General features: G+C 42.0%; 1 protein-coding gene across 12 annotated transcripts in view; it reads left to right on the forward strand.

The window, feature by feature from the left end:
• ZMIZ1 (zinc finger MIZ-type containing 1) overlaps positions 1-18,232 on the forward strand; it is a 423,333-nt gene that overhangs the window by 375,958 nt on the left and 29,143 nt on the right. For 8 of the 12 annotated variants that reach the window (XM_040320615.1, XM_040320609.1, XM_040320608.1 and 5 more), the window contains 8 exons: positions 5,643-5,787; positions 6,003-6,117; positions 8,927-9,144; positions 9,406-9,604; positions 10,014-10,301; positions 11,791-11,973; positions 13,484-13,561; positions 17,026-17,200. In XM_040320615.1, coding sequence (XP_040176549.1) covers positions 5,643-5,787; positions 6,003-6,117; positions 8,927-9,144; positions 9,406-9,604; positions 10,014-10,301; positions 11,791-11,973; positions 13,484-13,561; positions 17,026-17,200 — 1,401 coding nt within the window. The remainder of the gene's footprint in view (positions 1-5,642; positions 5,788-6,002; positions 6,118-8,926; positions 9,145-9,405; positions 9,605-10,013; positions 10,302-11,790; positions 11,974-13,483; positions 13,562-17,025; positions 17,201-18,232) is intronic. The other 4 variants (XM_040320612.1, XM_040320613.1, XM_040320616.1 and 1 more) reach the window with 2 other exon arrangements.

Genomic DNA, 18,232 nt, shown 5'->3' on the forward strand with positions numbered 1-18,232 from the left:
AATTAGAGATCACGACCCACATAGGCCTGGTTCACACCTATGCATTTTTTTTTTTGTTTTTTGGTTCCATAGACTTTAATGGATCAAAAGCGTGAATTGAAAAACACACGTAACGCAATATGCAAACAGCAACCTGAATAGGTTTGAATCTGGCCTTAAAGAAGGCAAATAACCCCCACCTATGTCCCATTGGAAGATCTCCCTTCATTTCTGATCCCATAGCCAAAACTGGAAGTGTGGAGGAATACTCGTGTCCCCATTTGAAGCTTTTCCCTTGATTAGTGTTTTGACTTCAATCCACAATTTGGGATTTCGTTTTACTTTTACGTTCAATGATAATATTAAACAGGATAATTAGAGAGGGTGAATTTCCCTAAAGGGGACACATACAGCAATAAAAACAGACAGATGATCTTCTAATCCCTCTCCACTGTATAGAAAGTTTTGCCTTTAGTTTACACTTTACTTCTAACATTCAAACTGTCAGACCCCATTCAAACATTCATTACCAAAATATTCCTTTGTTTGTGTCTATAGTATTTGTCTGTTTTTGAAAAAAATTAAGAAAAAATACTAGAGGTGCACTGAATGGAAATTTTGGTGCCGAAACTGGAAATGCAGGATGCTCTACGGTAAAAAACCAAAAATGACAGTTAAAAAAAAAAAAAAAAGTTAATGTATAATTTGTATTATATTCCACTTTTTAATGAATACCATGAATTTAAATGAATATGAATTTATTGTCCGCCATTATTGACCCCTTTAGGGCAAGAAAGGCTCAAGAAAAATGTATCCCTTTAAATTCTAAATTCTATATGACACTGGTCTGTTGCACTTCCGTTCTGGTGGTAAAAATCTTACTTGATGCATCTTCGGTCAGTTAAAAAAAACTTCACCAAAAACACACCTCCCTGTTAACATGATTTGAAAATGCAGCAAGAACGCATCAATAACCCATGTTGCGTTTTTGAGTCACATAACCTATGAAAAACACACCATAAGCACAGTAAAATAGCGTGCGTTTCTCTTATCGGCAATTTTCATCCGATATGTTTCGGGTTCCAAAATGTTTGTGCATCCCTAATAAAAAAAAACAAACAATCTTATTACATTGTATACATTGTGAACACCTATGCGATCTGATTCCAGTGTGGACTAAAAAAAGTGTCCTGCACCATTTCAGTGCGAATACGATGAAAATTCAGTCATACAATATGTATGGCTGAATTTGCATTGCACAGACATTGCATGTGATCTGCACAGCAGTGTGATGCAAATCACTTGCGGCGTCCAACGACACACCAGTGTGAACCCAGCTAGAGGCAGAGAAACAACAGTACACTAATCCTCCCAGTGAAGAGCTGTGCAGGGGGCGTGTCAGCACAAGTCTTGGACTTTGGAGGGCAGGCAGGCTGTACTCTCAGCACAGCCAGAAAGCTGGGATTGCTTAGCTTGGAAGGCAGGGGGACTGGCAGTCACAAAGGAAGCAATGCAAAGAGAAAAGGATACTTTATAACACATGATACAACGAACACACATCAGGAATCTGAAATTTCAGGGTAACATACACCTAAAATTACACAGCTGCAGAAGTCCTGTTCAAAGAATAGAACACTGGTTATGGTCTTTACTATTTACTGATGGTAATATTGATACCAACTCTCAGTGATCAGAGTACTAGCATTGAGCATGTAGAAATTGGATAATGGGTGGTGAATTAGTTAAATGGCTTTTTATGTAGAGGAGTTAATTAGATAAAACTATGGATCTGTCTGTTAATAAGGAGACAGGCCACTGATGATCAATCTACAATGGAATCATACATGCCCAGGCAGAGGGTGTGGAGCTGTTCCTCCACCATTCAGTGAACAGGTTTAGTAGGGGGCATGAAGTGCCCCCAGAAGAGGCCTCTTTCTGCCCCTTGCCACCTCTATTTATAGTTGGTGTGTAAAGGAGAAGCTTGGTTTCATGCAGCCATATGGTGTACAGAGAGGAGTCGGCTGTATACCCATCTCGCTCGTATATCCACCCAGCTTGAAGCTTTGGAGTATGCAGTCAGCTTCTGTAAGCGTACAGCAGGAGGGGGAGGGGAGATGGGAAGTGTGACCCCCCACCTCTTGTACTAAGCAGCTTTAACTCATTCCTGACATGCTAATTACCAGCTGTAAGCAATGCCATGTATAACCAAGAGATGGAGTGGAAGGATTTCTTTTTTATTTAACTTAATACATGTATGCTTTGACAGTTCATAATGTACCATGTGACAACCTCTAATGTATTTCAGGCTCTGCAACTCATTAAAAACATATTTTTTCCAATTATCTCTATTCACAAAGAAACCGTTTTTATATGTTATCATGGCCATACATAATCACAACATCTGTGTAGTAAGATTTGTAGAAGGCGGAATATCCACAGGATTAGGAAACTCAATTAGTGACATCTCTGCTCACCCAATGAAATGTCTGTGTGCAGAAGTCTGCATTATATGTATGGCCGTCCTATTTGGGGATGTTGGGAATTTTAGAACTAGAAAATTAGAATTTATTATAAACAGGTTTTCTGATAAAACATAAATCTATCAATCATATAGTTATAGTTAATATGTCCTTTTTATAGCAATAACTTTAATTCATGGGACACACAAAAAAAAAAAAACAAGTCCATGTTTCCTGTAGGACAGGGGTGCCCAACCAGTGGCCCGGGGGCCACATGTGTCCCGCGGATCCTTCAGATGTGGCCCGCGACCTCCTGCTCTATGATGGTGGGTTGGCAATCCCAGATCTTGGGTTCCCGACCCTCTATCCCAGAGTATCAATGTTGTGAATGAAACGAGCAGTAGAGGAAGCAAATGGCTGTGGAGCAGAGCCGCATAAGCCGATGCTTCCTGTATAGCGCCAGCTCCTGTCACAGGCGGAGTGATATCAAATGTGCTCTGCCTGGGACAGCAACAGCCGGGGATACCTGGATGGAAGACGGTTATTATAGGTCAGTTCATTACTAAAATCACAGTGTATATATGGGCATATATTCTGCATTGGTTACTTTGCTGCTTTCAACTGATCTGCAGGTGCAGCGCAGTGTACCTGTGGGTTACCTGCACTGAGCCATAGACTTCTGTAATTACCTTCGGGTTTGGTTTGCTTTCTGAAAGTGCACCAAACCTGCAGGATATAATAGAAGTCTATGATAAAGTGCAGCTAACCTGTAGAAAAGCCAAAGGTACACTGTGCTGCAGCCAAGGTGTGGGTAAACTGCAGCGCATCAGTGTGAAAGCAGCATTGGGCCCCTTTCACAGGATCAGTCCGACCCAATCGGACCCTCCATTCACCTCTATGAAGCAGCAAACGGACTTGTGCCCATTTACACCCGCCTACCTCGTATTCGATTTGTTGAAAAAAAAAAGAAGGGGATCTGTCCCCTTCCGTCTGGGCAAATCATAGAGTAGCGTGGGCAGCGTCCGTGTCTGCTCTGCAGTATGCATGTCATCCACCCGCTCCACTCATTGTGGCCCGCGACCGGTTACCAAGTCGGTTAAATGGCCCTCGATCTTCAAAATGTTGGGCACCCCTGCTGTAGGACATGTCTTCTCGATCAGCATGTTGTTTTAAGGATGGCTATTTGGGGACAGAGAAGATACAATAGTTTTTCATGTTGGATTTTTTTGTCTGCTTTGTAAATACTGTGACATCCTACTTCCACATCTGCCGGTGTTACACAACATAACCACCAGACCTGCGCTGACACCTTGGATTGCTTTCCCTAGAAGCATCTAGTCGTTCCTGATGCTGGAATACATATTTCTTGCAAGGCTCAAAGACCAATGTACAGGTCCTAGTGGCTTTCATCACTAAGGCTGGGTTCACACTACGGTTTTCCCGTCCGTCAGCCGCATACGATTTCAGTATTGAAAACGTACGGGCCCGGACGGGAAAATGTATAGATAGACAATGCATTGCAAATCGTATGCACTCGGATGCATCCGGGTGCGTACGATTTGCTGGCAAAACGTTTTTTAAACGTACGCTAAACCGTGTTCAACCACGGTTTTGCGGACGTTTTTAAAACAGTATGGCAAACGCATACGTTTTCCTTTAACATTAACGTCAATGGAAAACGCACATGTGTGCGGTTCCATACGTTCCCGTCAGTTTCAGCCGCATACGGTTTTTCATATAAATCGTATGCGGCTGACGGACGGGAAAACCGTAGTGTGAACCCAGCCTAATACTGTGTACAGGGAGGTTTTGAAAAACAATATTTAGTTTATAGAGTGCAGGTTTGCTACTGTTTTCTGTTGCAGTTTTTCTTTTTGCTTGAAAGCAATATCTGCTATTTTTTGTTTATTTTTATGTTTGAAAATATACCTGTTCAGAGCCGTGTTAACACCCTGCACTCTGCAAAACCTGATTACAACTCCATAATGATGTTTATTTTCTATGCAATTCTTGGTGTGCCAAGGAAAAGCAGATATATGATTATTCTAGCAACATGGGCTCACTTTGCACTTTGTAAGTCTATAAACTGTTTGGAAGTTCTAAAATGCAAGTATTGCTAAAGTCTAGGTGTGTGTGCAAAGTATACACAACAAGTGGTTTTCAGCCCTATGACACTATGCCCTCTAGTGGATTGTTTGTGATGTGCTTCTGGAATAAATACATCATCGCTTAACACGACCTGTAAACCATTTATATTGTTTTGTTAAAAAAAAAATTTTGCCAAGCTGGTAGTAGAAAATCCAGAATTGCTTTTTATGATGATGCATTTTGGCAAATAGAATAGTTGTGAGCATTATAAATAAAATGTGCCTGTTAAAAAATAAATAAAAAAGAAATGGCTAGACGGATGCATATTCACTTTTTTTTGTTTTTTTGGTTATCTTTCTTGGATGCTTAGATTATTATTATACAGCACCAACAGTTTGGGCAGCTCTTTACAACATAAGGGCTGACAGTACAGTTACAATACAATTCAATACAGATGATCGCCAGACAACCTTCTGCCAGCAGTGAAAGAGTAGCGTAGAATAGAGGCATAGTCTTTGAATTGCAGCCGGTGGGACTGACATCTGTAGTATGATCTCTATATCTGCTCTGTAGCAATGTACGCCACTCCCCTTCTGTTAGACTACATCATTGTCATTGTTATTGTGTACGCTGTGCTGCTGCCTTTCAGCCTGCAGGGAAGAGGCAGCAAGTGTGACACTACGAAGGCGTGTGCGTGCGCTCCCCAGTGTCTGCTATGGTCCTGTTAGCCGTCTGTTTTTTGTCTGTACGTTTTAGAGGCACATGTATCACGCTGAGCCTTCGCTTTTCTCCATCCCTTTATTCCCCTCCTGCGTTACTTATTTTTAAACACAAAAAGATGGATGACACAATGCACTGTAATGCTAGCTGTAAATCTGTGGGATGCCAGATAGTGCTGTGGTAGCAGCTTTATCACACCTGCACTGGACAAGATGGAAATATGGTTTTGGCTTCTTTCCATTAGGGAGATGAAAAGGAAATGGTGGCATTATTGAACCTTGCTGTTATGTACATCTTCTGTTTTATGAAGTATATAGGGCATGCTGTTATGTGCTGTTTAATCTGTTTGATGTAAATGTATCCAATAAATGAAAGTGTAACTCTACCCTTTTCCAGCTCTCCTTTCTTCGTGGTGTGAAGAGCTGGGAAGGCTTCTCCTTCTACGTCACCAGAAGAGCAGACAAAGTGACCCTCCAGGGAAACACCCCATGCAGCCCCCCATGAATTCTTTGTCCTCTATGAAACCATCTCTGTCCCACAGGTAAGTAGACATTTTAATATTGCAGTGATTTTTACATGCATAACTGCAGGCAGAAAAAAAAGAACTAATAGTTGATCGCCTATTACACACTTACACATTCATTCAGAACTCTGTGTCCTATTAATTTGAATAATGTGGAACTTTCCATAGGCTTGGACAGGTAAGAGTTTTCCTACTTAGACAGCGTACTTAATTTTTAATTTGTTATTTTGCAGTGATGGATCTTTCCCTTATGATTCTGTCCCTTGGCAACAGAACACAAGTCAGCCCCCAGGTTCTCTCTCGGTGGTTACTACAGTTTGGGGGGTCACAAACACATCGCAGAGTCAGGTAAGTTTACCATCTCTGATGAGAAAAACATTTATTTCCTCTTACGTTTATTGACAGACACATCTCCTTTCTCATTTTTGACCATAGGGTTATATCCCTGCCTGCAGGAGTAGGACACTAGACAGAAAAAAAAAACAGCACCACCTATTGGCAGTCCTAAATGGCGGTCAACTCTCTCTCTGCCACAGGCAGCAGGTAGTGAGGAGTATGGGCTTAGTTCCCTGCTGGAGTCTGTGGTTCCATGGCTCTTTCATTTAAAAAAAAAATGGGGAAGCATTCGGAGCATGTTACACATTGCTCCAAGAAATATATAAACAATATGAAAATACAAACAATCAGACAGAGATAGGTTACACATCTGTCTTCACCAGGAAGAATTTACTTCTGGGAAACAGGAAGTGGGCAAGTCTGTGGTTTGGGGCCACAAATCCGTAAAAACATGGCAATGATTAATCCATTCCTCTCCGTCCAAAGCTTTAAACATTTGCCAGGAGTTGAAATTTAAAGTGTAAGTTCACCTTTACAGAAAATCTGTAAGGTGAGCTTGCACTGGACCACCTCGCCATCTCACACGACCCCGCTGTACCTGAGGCCGGCGATCTGACACATTGTATCTCAGCTTTCTCTCCTCTTCTCCAGCGCTGATGGGACAGGCCTTCTGATTGGTCGGCGCCACTCATGTGATGCCTGCTATCTGTACCTCTAAGAGGTATGGATAGGAGATTAAGCCGTGGGGGATTTCTGAATCACGCACCGGTAAAGGGCGATGTGTCAGTGCGGGAGATCGATACAGCCTCAGCTAAAATGGTAAAATAAGACTGGGTGCGATAGGGAAAGGGGGGTCCAGTGTAAATTCGCCTTACAGATGTTTCTGTAGAGGTGAACTTACCCAGGGCTTTTTTTCTGCCGTATTCTGGTGGGAGGGGGGGACCTGTGAAAAGGTAAAAGAGCTGAGGGGGGATCTGTGAAAAGGTGAAAGAGCTGGGGGGGGGGGGTGTCTGTGAAAAGGTGAGAGCTTTGGGAGGGGGAGGGGGGGCAGGACTTGTGCAAATAGGAGAGCTGGGAAAAGGGGGATTTGTGCAGGAGTTGTTGCAGGGAAGGGGGGTGTGCGGATTGTGCAGAGGTGAAAGCTGTGAGGATAAGCTGTAGATGGGAGAGCTGAGGTGAGTTGCGGACTGGGGGTGTAATCTGTGGATGGAGAGGTGCAGAGGGAGGATGTTAATGGGGTACAATGGTGAGTTGTGGACGGGGTTGCTAAGGTGAACTGTGAAAAAAGTGCAGAGTTGAACTGTGGATGGGGCAGAAGATGTGGGTTGTGGATGGGGAGTTGTGTAGGTGAGCTGTTGATGTTGGGCGCATAGTTGACCTGGGGAGGGGGTGCAGAGGTAAGCAGAGAGGTGTGCAGAGGTAAGCAGAGAGGTGTGCAGAGGTAAGCAGAGAGGTGTGCAGAGGTAAGCAGAGAGGTGTGCAGAGGTAAGCAGAGAGGTGTGCAGAGGTAAGCAGAGAGGTGTGCAGAGGTAAGCAGAGAGGTGTGCAGAGGTAAGCAGAGAGGTGTGCAGAGGTAAGCAGAGAGGTGTGCAGAGGTAAGCAGAGAGGTGTGCAGAGGTAAGCAGAGAGGTGTGCAGAGGTAAGCAGAGAGGTGTGCAGAGGTAAGCAGAGAGGTGTGCAGAGGTAAGCAGAGAGGTGTGCAGAGGGTAAGCAGAGAGGTGTGCAGAGGGTAAGCAGAGAGGTGTGCAGAGGGTAAGCAGAGAGGTGTGCAGAGGTAAGCAGAGAGGTGTACAGAGGTGAGTAATCGATGGTTACTTTGAGGGGTGGGGGATTTTTGCTTGGAGAGGACAAGGGAACTTTGCTGCACCCCGTATGATATGCACTCCTCGGTACTGCACAATACATACTCCCGAGTCCTGTGCTCTGTGTTTCACTTTTCTGAACCTTGTGCCTTCTGCGATACCTAGTTCTGAGCCTCAAGCCCACTATTTGGTAACCATGTAATTTTCTCCTATAAGGGAAGGCGTGGCTGGGGGGCAGGTTTGTGGGCATGGTTGGGGCGGGACATTGGCCCTGAAGGGAAAGTTCCAGCACCTATTTTCTGAGAAAAAAAGCCCTAAACTTACCATTTAATGTTTTTGTAAACTAGCATGTTTGGTCTACATTTGTGAACTACTCCCAAAAAGGGAAAAATAAACTAGTTACACTACATACAGGCTTGCTTTGTAAGGCAGAGAGAAACATGCAGCAACCTGTGTCGGAATCTGGTTTTGTGACAGCAGTAAACTGATCAGGCTGCCAATCACCTGATTCTTGTGGCTTGAATGAGAATCTAGGGCTAGGGTTAGGATTTCTCTTAGGACTGAAGGTATGCCTATACATGAAAAGGATTATTTTAAAGCGTTATGTTTCTGCTTTATTTTGTGTATTAAAATGTAAAAAGTATACTTTGCAATAAAAATTGTTCTGGGTGTTGAATTGTATTGAAGTTTTAGTGACCAAAGGGTTAAGTAGGTAGGAAAAAGGCACTACAGTGGCCTTTGTGGGTGATGGCCTTCTCATAAATAGTAATAAAGGAGTGGGTCATGTAACAGAGGACTGCTAGCAGCTAATAGGTGCCAAGAGGCATCTGGAGCATTCCTACAACAGCGACCCAGTCACACCTGTTATCTCTGTTCCTATATTCCGAAATGCAAAGGATGTTATATTGAAAATGTTGTTTTCATGACTTCGTAGGCAAGTATGTGGTTTGGTCTTTTATGCATTTGTATTTCACTTCAGGTATCGACAATGTATGTTCATTCTTTTTTCTTTTTTCCAGGTTCTGGGAAACCCAATGGTTAATGCAAACAATCCTATGAATCCTTCTGGCAACCCCATGGCATCTGGCATGAACAACAACAGTGCTGGCATGAATTCTCCTCAGTTTGCTGGGCAACAACAGCAGTTTTCCTCAAAGGGCGCATCCAACCAGCAGTATATGCAGCAAAGCATGTATGGACGTCCAAATTATCCAGGGGGAGGAGGATATGCGGGCAGGTAAGAACTTTGATTGTACTGCTGAAATAATGCACTATAGCATAACTTTCTGATCTGTGTCTGTTGCTCTACTGTCATTAGAGAACACACTAGTATGATGCAGATTTCTTGTATGCATGAGATCTTTTCCTTCCAGCATTTCTAGTATTTTTATAGACTGTGTTGCCTTGTATGTGAAATATGTTCAGCCATTTAATGTTGGATTATGGAACATTTCTTGTTTTTGTGTCTTGTTTTCCTAAAAAAACTCTCTCTTCCCAGCTATCCTGGTGGACCCAATAATCCTTCTGGAATGGGCATCCCACCTCATTCGCGACCACCCTCAGATTTCACCCAGCCAGCGGCGGCGGCTGCTGCAGCTGCTGTTGCTGCTGCAGCTGCTACTGCTACCGCTACAGCAACTGCCACAGTGGCAGCGATGCAGGAAACTCAGAATAAGGACATGAACCAGTACGGCCCAGTGAGTTTTTTTTTTGCTGTTTTTGTTTTATACATTTTTTTCCTTCTGTATGTTAACTATGAAAACTTGTGTATATGTATATTTAAATTTATGAGTAACTTACATTGGAAAAAAAACTTAAAAAAAAATTAAGTTTGAGCTGAACCACCTAATCAATTCCTCTTCTAGTAGAGACTATTCAAGTCAAACCCAAAGTAATTTATGAATGTATAGTTCATGATGTTTGCTGTAGTTCATTGCAGATGTGTCCCACACTTAGGGGACTGCCAGTATTAATTGACATCTGCAAATGTTGTTTGCTGTTTAAAAATGCGACATCTCCTTGTACTCCTCCCCTTTCATACCTCAATACCTTTCCTCCCTTGCTGCTTACCTCGCATTTTACTCTTTTCTCTTTCTTTTGTTGAAGGTGTGTTCCTCTTTCCAGATGGGTCCTGCCCAGGCCTACAACAGTCAGTTCATGAACCAGCAAGGCCAACGAGTGCCCTCTGCTATGTCAGGCAGTATGAACCCAGCTGGGATGGGTCCCAACATGGCACCTTCCAATATGAGTGGCCCACCGATGGGAATGAATCAGCCTCGGCCTGGCATGAACCCTTTCAGCGCACATGGTCAAAGGATGCCTCAGCAAAGCTACCCTGGCCCCAGACCTCAGTCGTTGCCCATGCAGGGCATTAAAAGGCCATACCCAGGAGAGGTGAGCAGTGAAGATTATCCCAAAAAAATGTCTGAGCTGCAGATTTTCTTTCATTACACTGGTGTATTGGGTTTATAAAGGTTGTAAAAGCTCACTGACCATATCTTTTTCCAAAGGTCTGTTGACTGAAAATTATTTATGTAATAGTCACTTGTTAAAGCCTAGCTATAGGTTTGATTTACCTTGAAATGGTTTGTTTGGACCAAGCTCGCCTTAACAAATTATTTGCTTCACCAACAGATGTGCTGTATAAACTTTATGTAGCATCTGCCACATACAGTGTACAGTGCTGCATCTGGTCACAGGATGGAGACTTCCCTTCCCTTTCTTGCAACACTATTGAGTCAGGCTGAGCACTGCTCAGGTACCCAGAGGAAGCTTTGAAATTTTATGAATGAATACAAAGCTTCCTCTGATTGGCTGAGGTGGAGAACATGAGTGCCTGCCTTTCCACCTTAACCAATCAAAGGAAGCCTTTTAATCATTGATAAATGTACAAGGCCTCCTGTGAATGGCTGAGCAGTGATCAGCCTGACTCCATTTTGTTCCAGGCGTGAGACGGGAATTCTCTGTCTTACGGCCGAAATACAGTGATGTATACTGTATGTAGCTGATGCTACGTAGTTTATACAGAGCTTGCAGCAAGAGCATCTATCCGTGGTGGAGATTGTTTGCACCAGGTTTGTCCAAACAAACTACTTGAAGCTAAATCAAACCTGGATGTCCGCTTTAACTTCTTATATCGGTGTTGACTGCAACCATGTGATCTCCTCTGTCATGGCTGCCAGCTCTGATCCTGCAATCTATTGGGTTTTATGAGTTTCTACTTATTTTGGGTGTTGCACTCTCTTTTTTTGCACTCTCCATAATATAAAATACAGTAAGAATCTGCCAGTGAGGGTGTGACTTTTTTGTGAAGGTTGTGCCAGGTAACCAGACATGGAAATTCATGTGCCAAGAACTCAGTCAGTCTCCTTGAATATTTGATTTAACTTGACAACACTCTTCTCCAGAGCACTGACTCATCAGTTTTGAGTGGATTGGGTTTTTAAATGTGTACCTCTTTAAAGTACACATAGATTAAGATGTAAGAGCCATTTCTTGGCTGTATGGTCTTATGTAATATTTACATATCAGATACTGAATTTGGGGTTTTCACTAGCTGTAAGCCATAATCGTCAAAAAAGTAAAATAAATAAATGATTGAAATATATCACTGTGGGTGTTGCGCATCTATATAAAATATGAGTTTCCCTTTTTTTTTTTTTTTTTTTTGAAGGCTGGGTTCACACTAATGCGAATTGGATGTGGGTTTGTGAATATATACAATTAGACCATGCTTCTTATGAAGTTTTACATTTATTTGTATTTTTATTTATTTTTTCATTTATTTCTTACATTCTGAAAGTTTTAAAATATGTTTTGTTATTGAGCAAGACATACGTTTTGTGAAATGTGTTTATAATTGAGTTGTATTTCTAATTTTCAGCCAAATTATGGTAGCCAGCAATATGGACCAAGCAGTCAATTCCCCAGTCAGCCTGGCCAGTACCCAAGCCCAAATCCTTCTAGACCCATGACATCTCCAAACTACCCAGGCCAGAGGATTACAACACAGCAGAGCACAGGGCAGTACCCACCCCCCAGTGTTAGCATGGGGCAGTATTACAAGGTAATTGATGGTTTATGGAATGGCTCCTGATGAAATCTCGCATGACTGTTTGTAAGGAAGGCTATGAAAGTGCTAGATCTGATTTGTTTTTCATACCTATTTTTTTACATGCAACCCTCTTTCGTTATCTTTATCCAACAACACATTAGTTGACATTTTGTTCTTTTTTTTTTTTCTTTTTTAAATGCATGCAGTCAGTCCAGGCCTGTAGTGCTGCTAATACATCTGCGATAAAGCAGACTCTGAACTGACACATCCCCATCTGCTAAGCCCTGGCAGACCTGTCACTGCCTGACAAGTACGCTGGGCTGGGGGCACAGGCTTCTAAGTTGCATGCAGTGACAAGCTTTTGGGAGAAGGCTTTTTCTTGTCACTGTGGAGAATATAGGGAAAGACTGACAGATTGTTTTGATGGCAACCTGGCACCTTTCCTCGATTTTAGATTTGTGATGAATTTATGTTTTATTCTTTCCTTATGTCTTGCTTACAAACCTCAAAGAATTAGGGCAGTTTAAACTCCCAACAGTAAAATGGCAAACGCATACTAAAATTCACTCTGTATTTACAGGGTCTCTCTCAGACATTGTTTTCCACAACCATCCAGTCTTTTCATGTTCCACTTGATGGTACATACCTTTGACCATTTATGTGAGAATGATTCAGGGTTAGTGTACACAGGGCTTCCTCTGTATATAGTTGCCCCTGCACACCTCTAAGCACTCTTGGGGTGCAGTGCATACTACTCAATGGAATCCACACACTTAGAGTGCCTGTGTACACTAATCTTTACAGCGTGAGAGGGTTTTGCTTGTATTAATTGAGGATTAGTGTGGTCAATGTCTGTACTCTGATTAATAGGGATCACTCTTTCTCTTCGGTCTGCCCAAGATCACTTAGTTCTGGAAATTTTAATTGGGAGATGTTCACATTCAGAAGAGTTTATGGGCTTCTGCTTACCTTTTGTGTAACTTTTTATAAATGCATTAGCCTTTTGACTAATATAACTTTTAATGATGCTTTGGGATACAAGACAGACAGAGATACTTAGGTTATATGTTTTTTTTATCCACTGCAAAAACCTTGACAGTCTGCCTTGCATAAGGAAAGCCACAGCTTTGCTGTAATATAACCTTAACCACCGAAATAAATCTGTTTTGGGAGATCTAGGATATGAGGGTTATATTCTGCCATGCAATGGTGTATATTTATTCCCACTCCCAAATAATATACACATACCTGAATGTGAATGAAGACCTATTCTAATGAGTTACAAATAATTTAGCAAGTTGACAGCTGTTGTCTTGTGATCATCAAGTAATCCCACGTGTGCATCTAGATGAATAGCTGTAGACATGTAAATTAGTGAATCTTTATATCTAGTATTGGACAGGTCCCTTCTTAATAGTTCGTCTCATATCTCACTTTTCTAAGCTGCTTTTCATTCTGGTATTTTTTCCTCATTATTTTTGTACATTTTTTTAATTCATTATTATTATCATTTTTCTAATAGCAAGAGCAGTTTAATGGACAAAATAACAACTTTTCTGGGAGCGGCTACAATAGCTATAGCCAAAGCAGTATGAACGGGGTGAGTGTGTCTTCATACCAAATCAATCATCCACTATTTTACCAGTTTGGGTGGCTAAGAGCGTGATTTCTGTTTTTCAATCTTCTGAAGAAGAATAATCATTTTTAGAATATTGTTAGCATTACATATAACTGGACATTTCTCTATATTGTTAACCTGATAATTGCAATACATTTCTATTCTGTTAGCTGAAAGTCTGCTCAAGAGTCGGCTGTATTAGTGGTTTCTCTCTTCCATGGAAAATTCAGATTGGTTGTTTTTAATAATCCTAATCTAGGGGCTGGCTGATCCTGTAACACTCTGCTGATGCTCTTTTTATATTGCCCACTAGATTTTTTATAGCGGTGGATTTTTAAGTGAACCCGTGCTTTGCTCTCAGCCATCTGGGCAAAGACTGTGTAAGCTCCAATAGAGCCCACACAGGGGCCTAAATCGCTGGGCTAATCGGCAAGCAGCAATGTCAAATGCTCCTCCATACCCCCAAACTATTGGATATTTTCTTCTAGGTGAACTAAAAGTGAAAATATCCTAAGGAGAGGGACACTATGGGACAACCTGTTCTGTGGCATTGCATGGGCAAAGAACAGGTTATATATGTATAAATAAACAAACCTATTTTATATGGAGCGAGTGTATGAAGGAAGCACCAGAGCCTAGACTTTTCTTATACCATATTCCAGCCAAACCAAATGTTCTGCTTTGTTTTATGTTTGACTTTTCTATTTTTATTCTGTTAAATCTCTGTGTTAATGCTTGCTTCTGCTTCCTGCTCACAGGCCATTTGTGGGTTCACATTATACTTTTGACATGTATTAGGCTTCATTCATTTCCACAGGCGTTTTTACAGCCACTTTTCTGAGCGTTTTTTACAGCTTAAAAACGCCTGTCCATGTTATTCTATGGCAGGGATAAGCAATTAGCGGACCTCCAGCTGTTGCCAAACTACAAGTCCCATCATGCCTCTGCCTCTGGGTGTCATGCTTGATGCTGTCAGAGTCTGGCTATGCCTCATGGGACTTGTAGTTTGGCAACAGCTGGAGGTCCGCTAATTGCATATCCCTGTTCTATGGCATCATGCCCACATAGGCGTTTTTGAGCTGCAAATGGCATGGGCGTTTTTGAGCTGTAAAAAAAACGCGGGACCAGGGCGTTCTGTGGCTCCAGCAATAGAGCTGTAAAAACGCCAGACATAAAAAAAAAATGTTAAAAAACGCTACCGCTGCGTTTTTTTTTACAAAATAAACATGGACAGGCGTTTTTAAGCTGTAAAAAAGGCTAACGCAAGTGGCTGTAAAAACGCCAGTGGAAATGAAGCCTTATAATAGAATACTTGGTATGATCTTATGTATAAACAACAATAGGGCCTCAGCTGACACTGCAGTAGTATTGTTCTTACTGTAAGTATCACTTTATCAGAGTATCAGAGTCCCAATCACTTGACTGCAGTGTGGACTGGTGGGGTCCCACCTCTCTGAAGCCAGGCAATGTGTACTGACTGCAGAGTGTAAAATAAAACTTATTGCTGCTGGAGTGTTTTTTGGCACAAATCCGCTATGGCTGGGAAGCTTACTGTAAGTGATTTTTCTCACTTGAAAATAATAAAAAGCTATCTTAATTTGTTTTCATTGTGGATTACAGTATGTAGCTCATTGAGGTTTTCTGTAGACTTGGTTTCTGCATTAGTATTTGCATGTATGTTTACTTTCATACTTCTGTTATCCTTAAAGTGGTTGTAAACTTCAGACATGAAATATGAACAAAGCATATTCCTCTATAGTGTGTATTTGTATCAAATACGAAGGTGTAATTTCTGTCTGCTGCATGAACCACTTCTGACAAGTTTTCCTGACACAAGAGAAAAATTGTGACAGGGGAGGGATCTTCAGCTGATTGACAGCCTCAGCTCTGTTCCTGTGTGAAGGGGAGGTGCGTCCCTTTCCTCCAATCAGCTCTCAGAGCTCTCATCTCTGAGCTTTGCAGAGTGCAACCTCAGCTCTCTGTCCCTTTTTTCTGAAATCTCAGACAAGCTGTATAAATTCTGGATTTAAACAGATGTAGTGGAGAGAGAAGAGAGAAGAAGGGTTTACAACCACATTAAAGTGGAGCTCCAGCTAAATAGAATTTTGTCGTTTTTTACATTTAATTTCAGCATGTGGAAAGATTAGAACCACCTCCAGGTTATTTCGGTCTGTGTGGCTGCTGGGGAGATTCCCTCTCACTTTCTGTCCTGGTGACCAACAGTACAAGGGAGATCCAAAATCTTAAGAATGCCACCATAGTGGGTGAGGGAAGGGTCTTCGTCCAATAGTGATACCTGTTTAGTGACACCTTATGGGACTTCCCCTCAGATCCTCAGTAGTGACACAGGCAGGTAAAAACCTGACAGCGTTTCTAACTCTACCCAACTACATTTAAAACTAGAAAACAAAAAAAATGTTTTGGTTGGGCTTAAAAAGGTGTCACTTTTTATATGTTTTTTGAGAATATCCTCACAGGTAGTTTAATTACATTCCCAGACACAGTTTACCCCAATCTGAGCATTTGCGGGGTTTCCTGTAAAACAAACGTTGGTGGGACTTGAGGACAGGTTTTAGAAGAGTCTAAGAGTGATTATTCTTTCCTATTGGCAACTTCCCTCTCCCTCCACTGGAGAGAGCATCCTTGCAACCGATCACCCGTTTGCATCTCCATCCAGACTTACCGCCTCGCCCATCCTCTTTCCTGCTGTAAAGATGATAGTGCAGTGGCTGGGGGAGGGGGGGAAGCAACGTGATCTACAGGGCAACCAGGCAAAGGAAAGTTAGGGACCAGGCTCCTAAATGCTGCGATTGTGGTGGTCCAGATGGGACTGTCACTTGGTACGGATCCAGACCGTGGTCCACCATTTAGTGATGCCTGCTATAGTGTATATTATTAAAGAAGGGATGTTGTGGTGATGTCTATATTTTATTTGGATCAGAACACAGAGGAGTTTAGCAGTGCCCCTGTGGATATATATCCATGTGCAATGCCATCTGTTTCTATACTTAAGCAGCACTTTACAACAAAACTAGGCATACAGGTATCTTTTACTCATTGTTTATTGTATTAGTGCCATAATGAACAAGACACAGTAGTCGGTTGTTTCAGAGAATTTGTGTTATTGTAGGTCCTGGCCAGCAGGACCATCTGAAGCAGTCTGTTACTTTGTTTAATGTAAAAATAGATACTTTAATTGACAACATAGCAATATATATGAACCCCCCCCAAAAAAAAAAAAACGTATACATGGAATATAATATCAGATTGTAGCTTCTTTTTCTTATACATCGTAACTGGAAAATAGATTGCAATACATTTTATGTTTACTTAAGCTGACCTTTATCGTGGACTTTAGCCCAGTGAATGTGGGAAAATTATGAGGGTGTCTAGGCCAAGAATGGCATCATTAAAATTCATTTTCATTAATTTCATGTCTTCTGCAGCCCTCCAGACCGGGTCCTGTTGGAAATTACCCCCACTCGCCTGTTCCGGGAAACCCCACACCACCTATGACACCTGGCAGCAGTATCCCTCCATACCTGTCACCCGGTCAAGATGTCAAGCCTCCATTTCCTCCAGACATCAAACCCAACATGAGTTCTTTACCTCCACCACCAAGTGAGTGTTTTGCTGATACATGCCATGCTTTAAAGATAATGGTTAAACATCTTTTTTTTCTCTGTCGTCCACTGAGGGACACAGCTTGAGGGTAATTAAACAACCTAGAGTTATACTGCCACCTATAGATGAAATGGTACATAGAGAACTAAAGCACAGCTCCCTTGAAACAATAACCTATCTCGCATCACACCAGCCCAGTTACAGGAGAAAGAATGTCTCCTTCTTATCCCTATTTTTTAACTGAATTTGAAGATTTTCTCTATGTTGGAGATCCTAGAAGTCCCTTCAGTTAGCCAATGAACACAGGCTTTCCCAGTTCATTGTTATACTATACTCAAACCACCGTTTGACCTTGTATGCTGTGCTCTGGCAACCAGTCAGTCTTCTGCCAAACTTTATTTGAAATTCCTGCCACTCCTCTGAGGGCAGGACTTGATGACAGGCAGCACAATATCATGTGCCTACCAGCCTCTCTTCTTTCCTTCTTTCTGAGTAGCTTTGTCTCAGACCAACTGGTATCGAACACTTCCCTGTAATTGCACACTCCAGCCATCAGGGGGTGCTCTCCACTGTGTTATTCCCACAACAACAGCTGTAGTGGGGTATGTTGTGTTAAAAGATTGCTTTCTGCTGTGTTATTTTTCAACATGTCAGCAATAGAAGACACAGCAGCCTCAGAAAGTTCTCTCTGCAGTGTTATTTGCGACACAGCAGTCCCAGAGTGGTATGCTGTTTAATGCTGCACATCAGGCTTTGATGGGTCACAAATCTGCATATTCAGTGGTGGAGCATTGTACCACAATTTTGTGTGAACTACTGCAACAAGCCTTTTCTTCCTCTGCTCTAAGGGACAAAGTGGGTGTAGACAACACTGTAGGTGGTTATTTTGCTTCACCTACAGTGACAATGGCTATGCCTCCTCAGCTGGTCAATGAGGATTACTTTGTGGTAGTACTCTAGTAGTGGTAGTTCTATATATTTAAGGTGCATGTCTGTAGCTGTAGGGCGTCCACCCTTCTGTTAAAGTGA

Source organism: Rana temporaria, chromosome 8 (genome assembly GCF_905171775.1).
Source record: "Rana temporaria chromosome 8, aRanTem1.1, whole genome shotgun sequence".
NCBI lineage: Eukaryota > Metazoa > Chordata > Amphibia > Anura > Ranidae > Rana > Rana temporaria.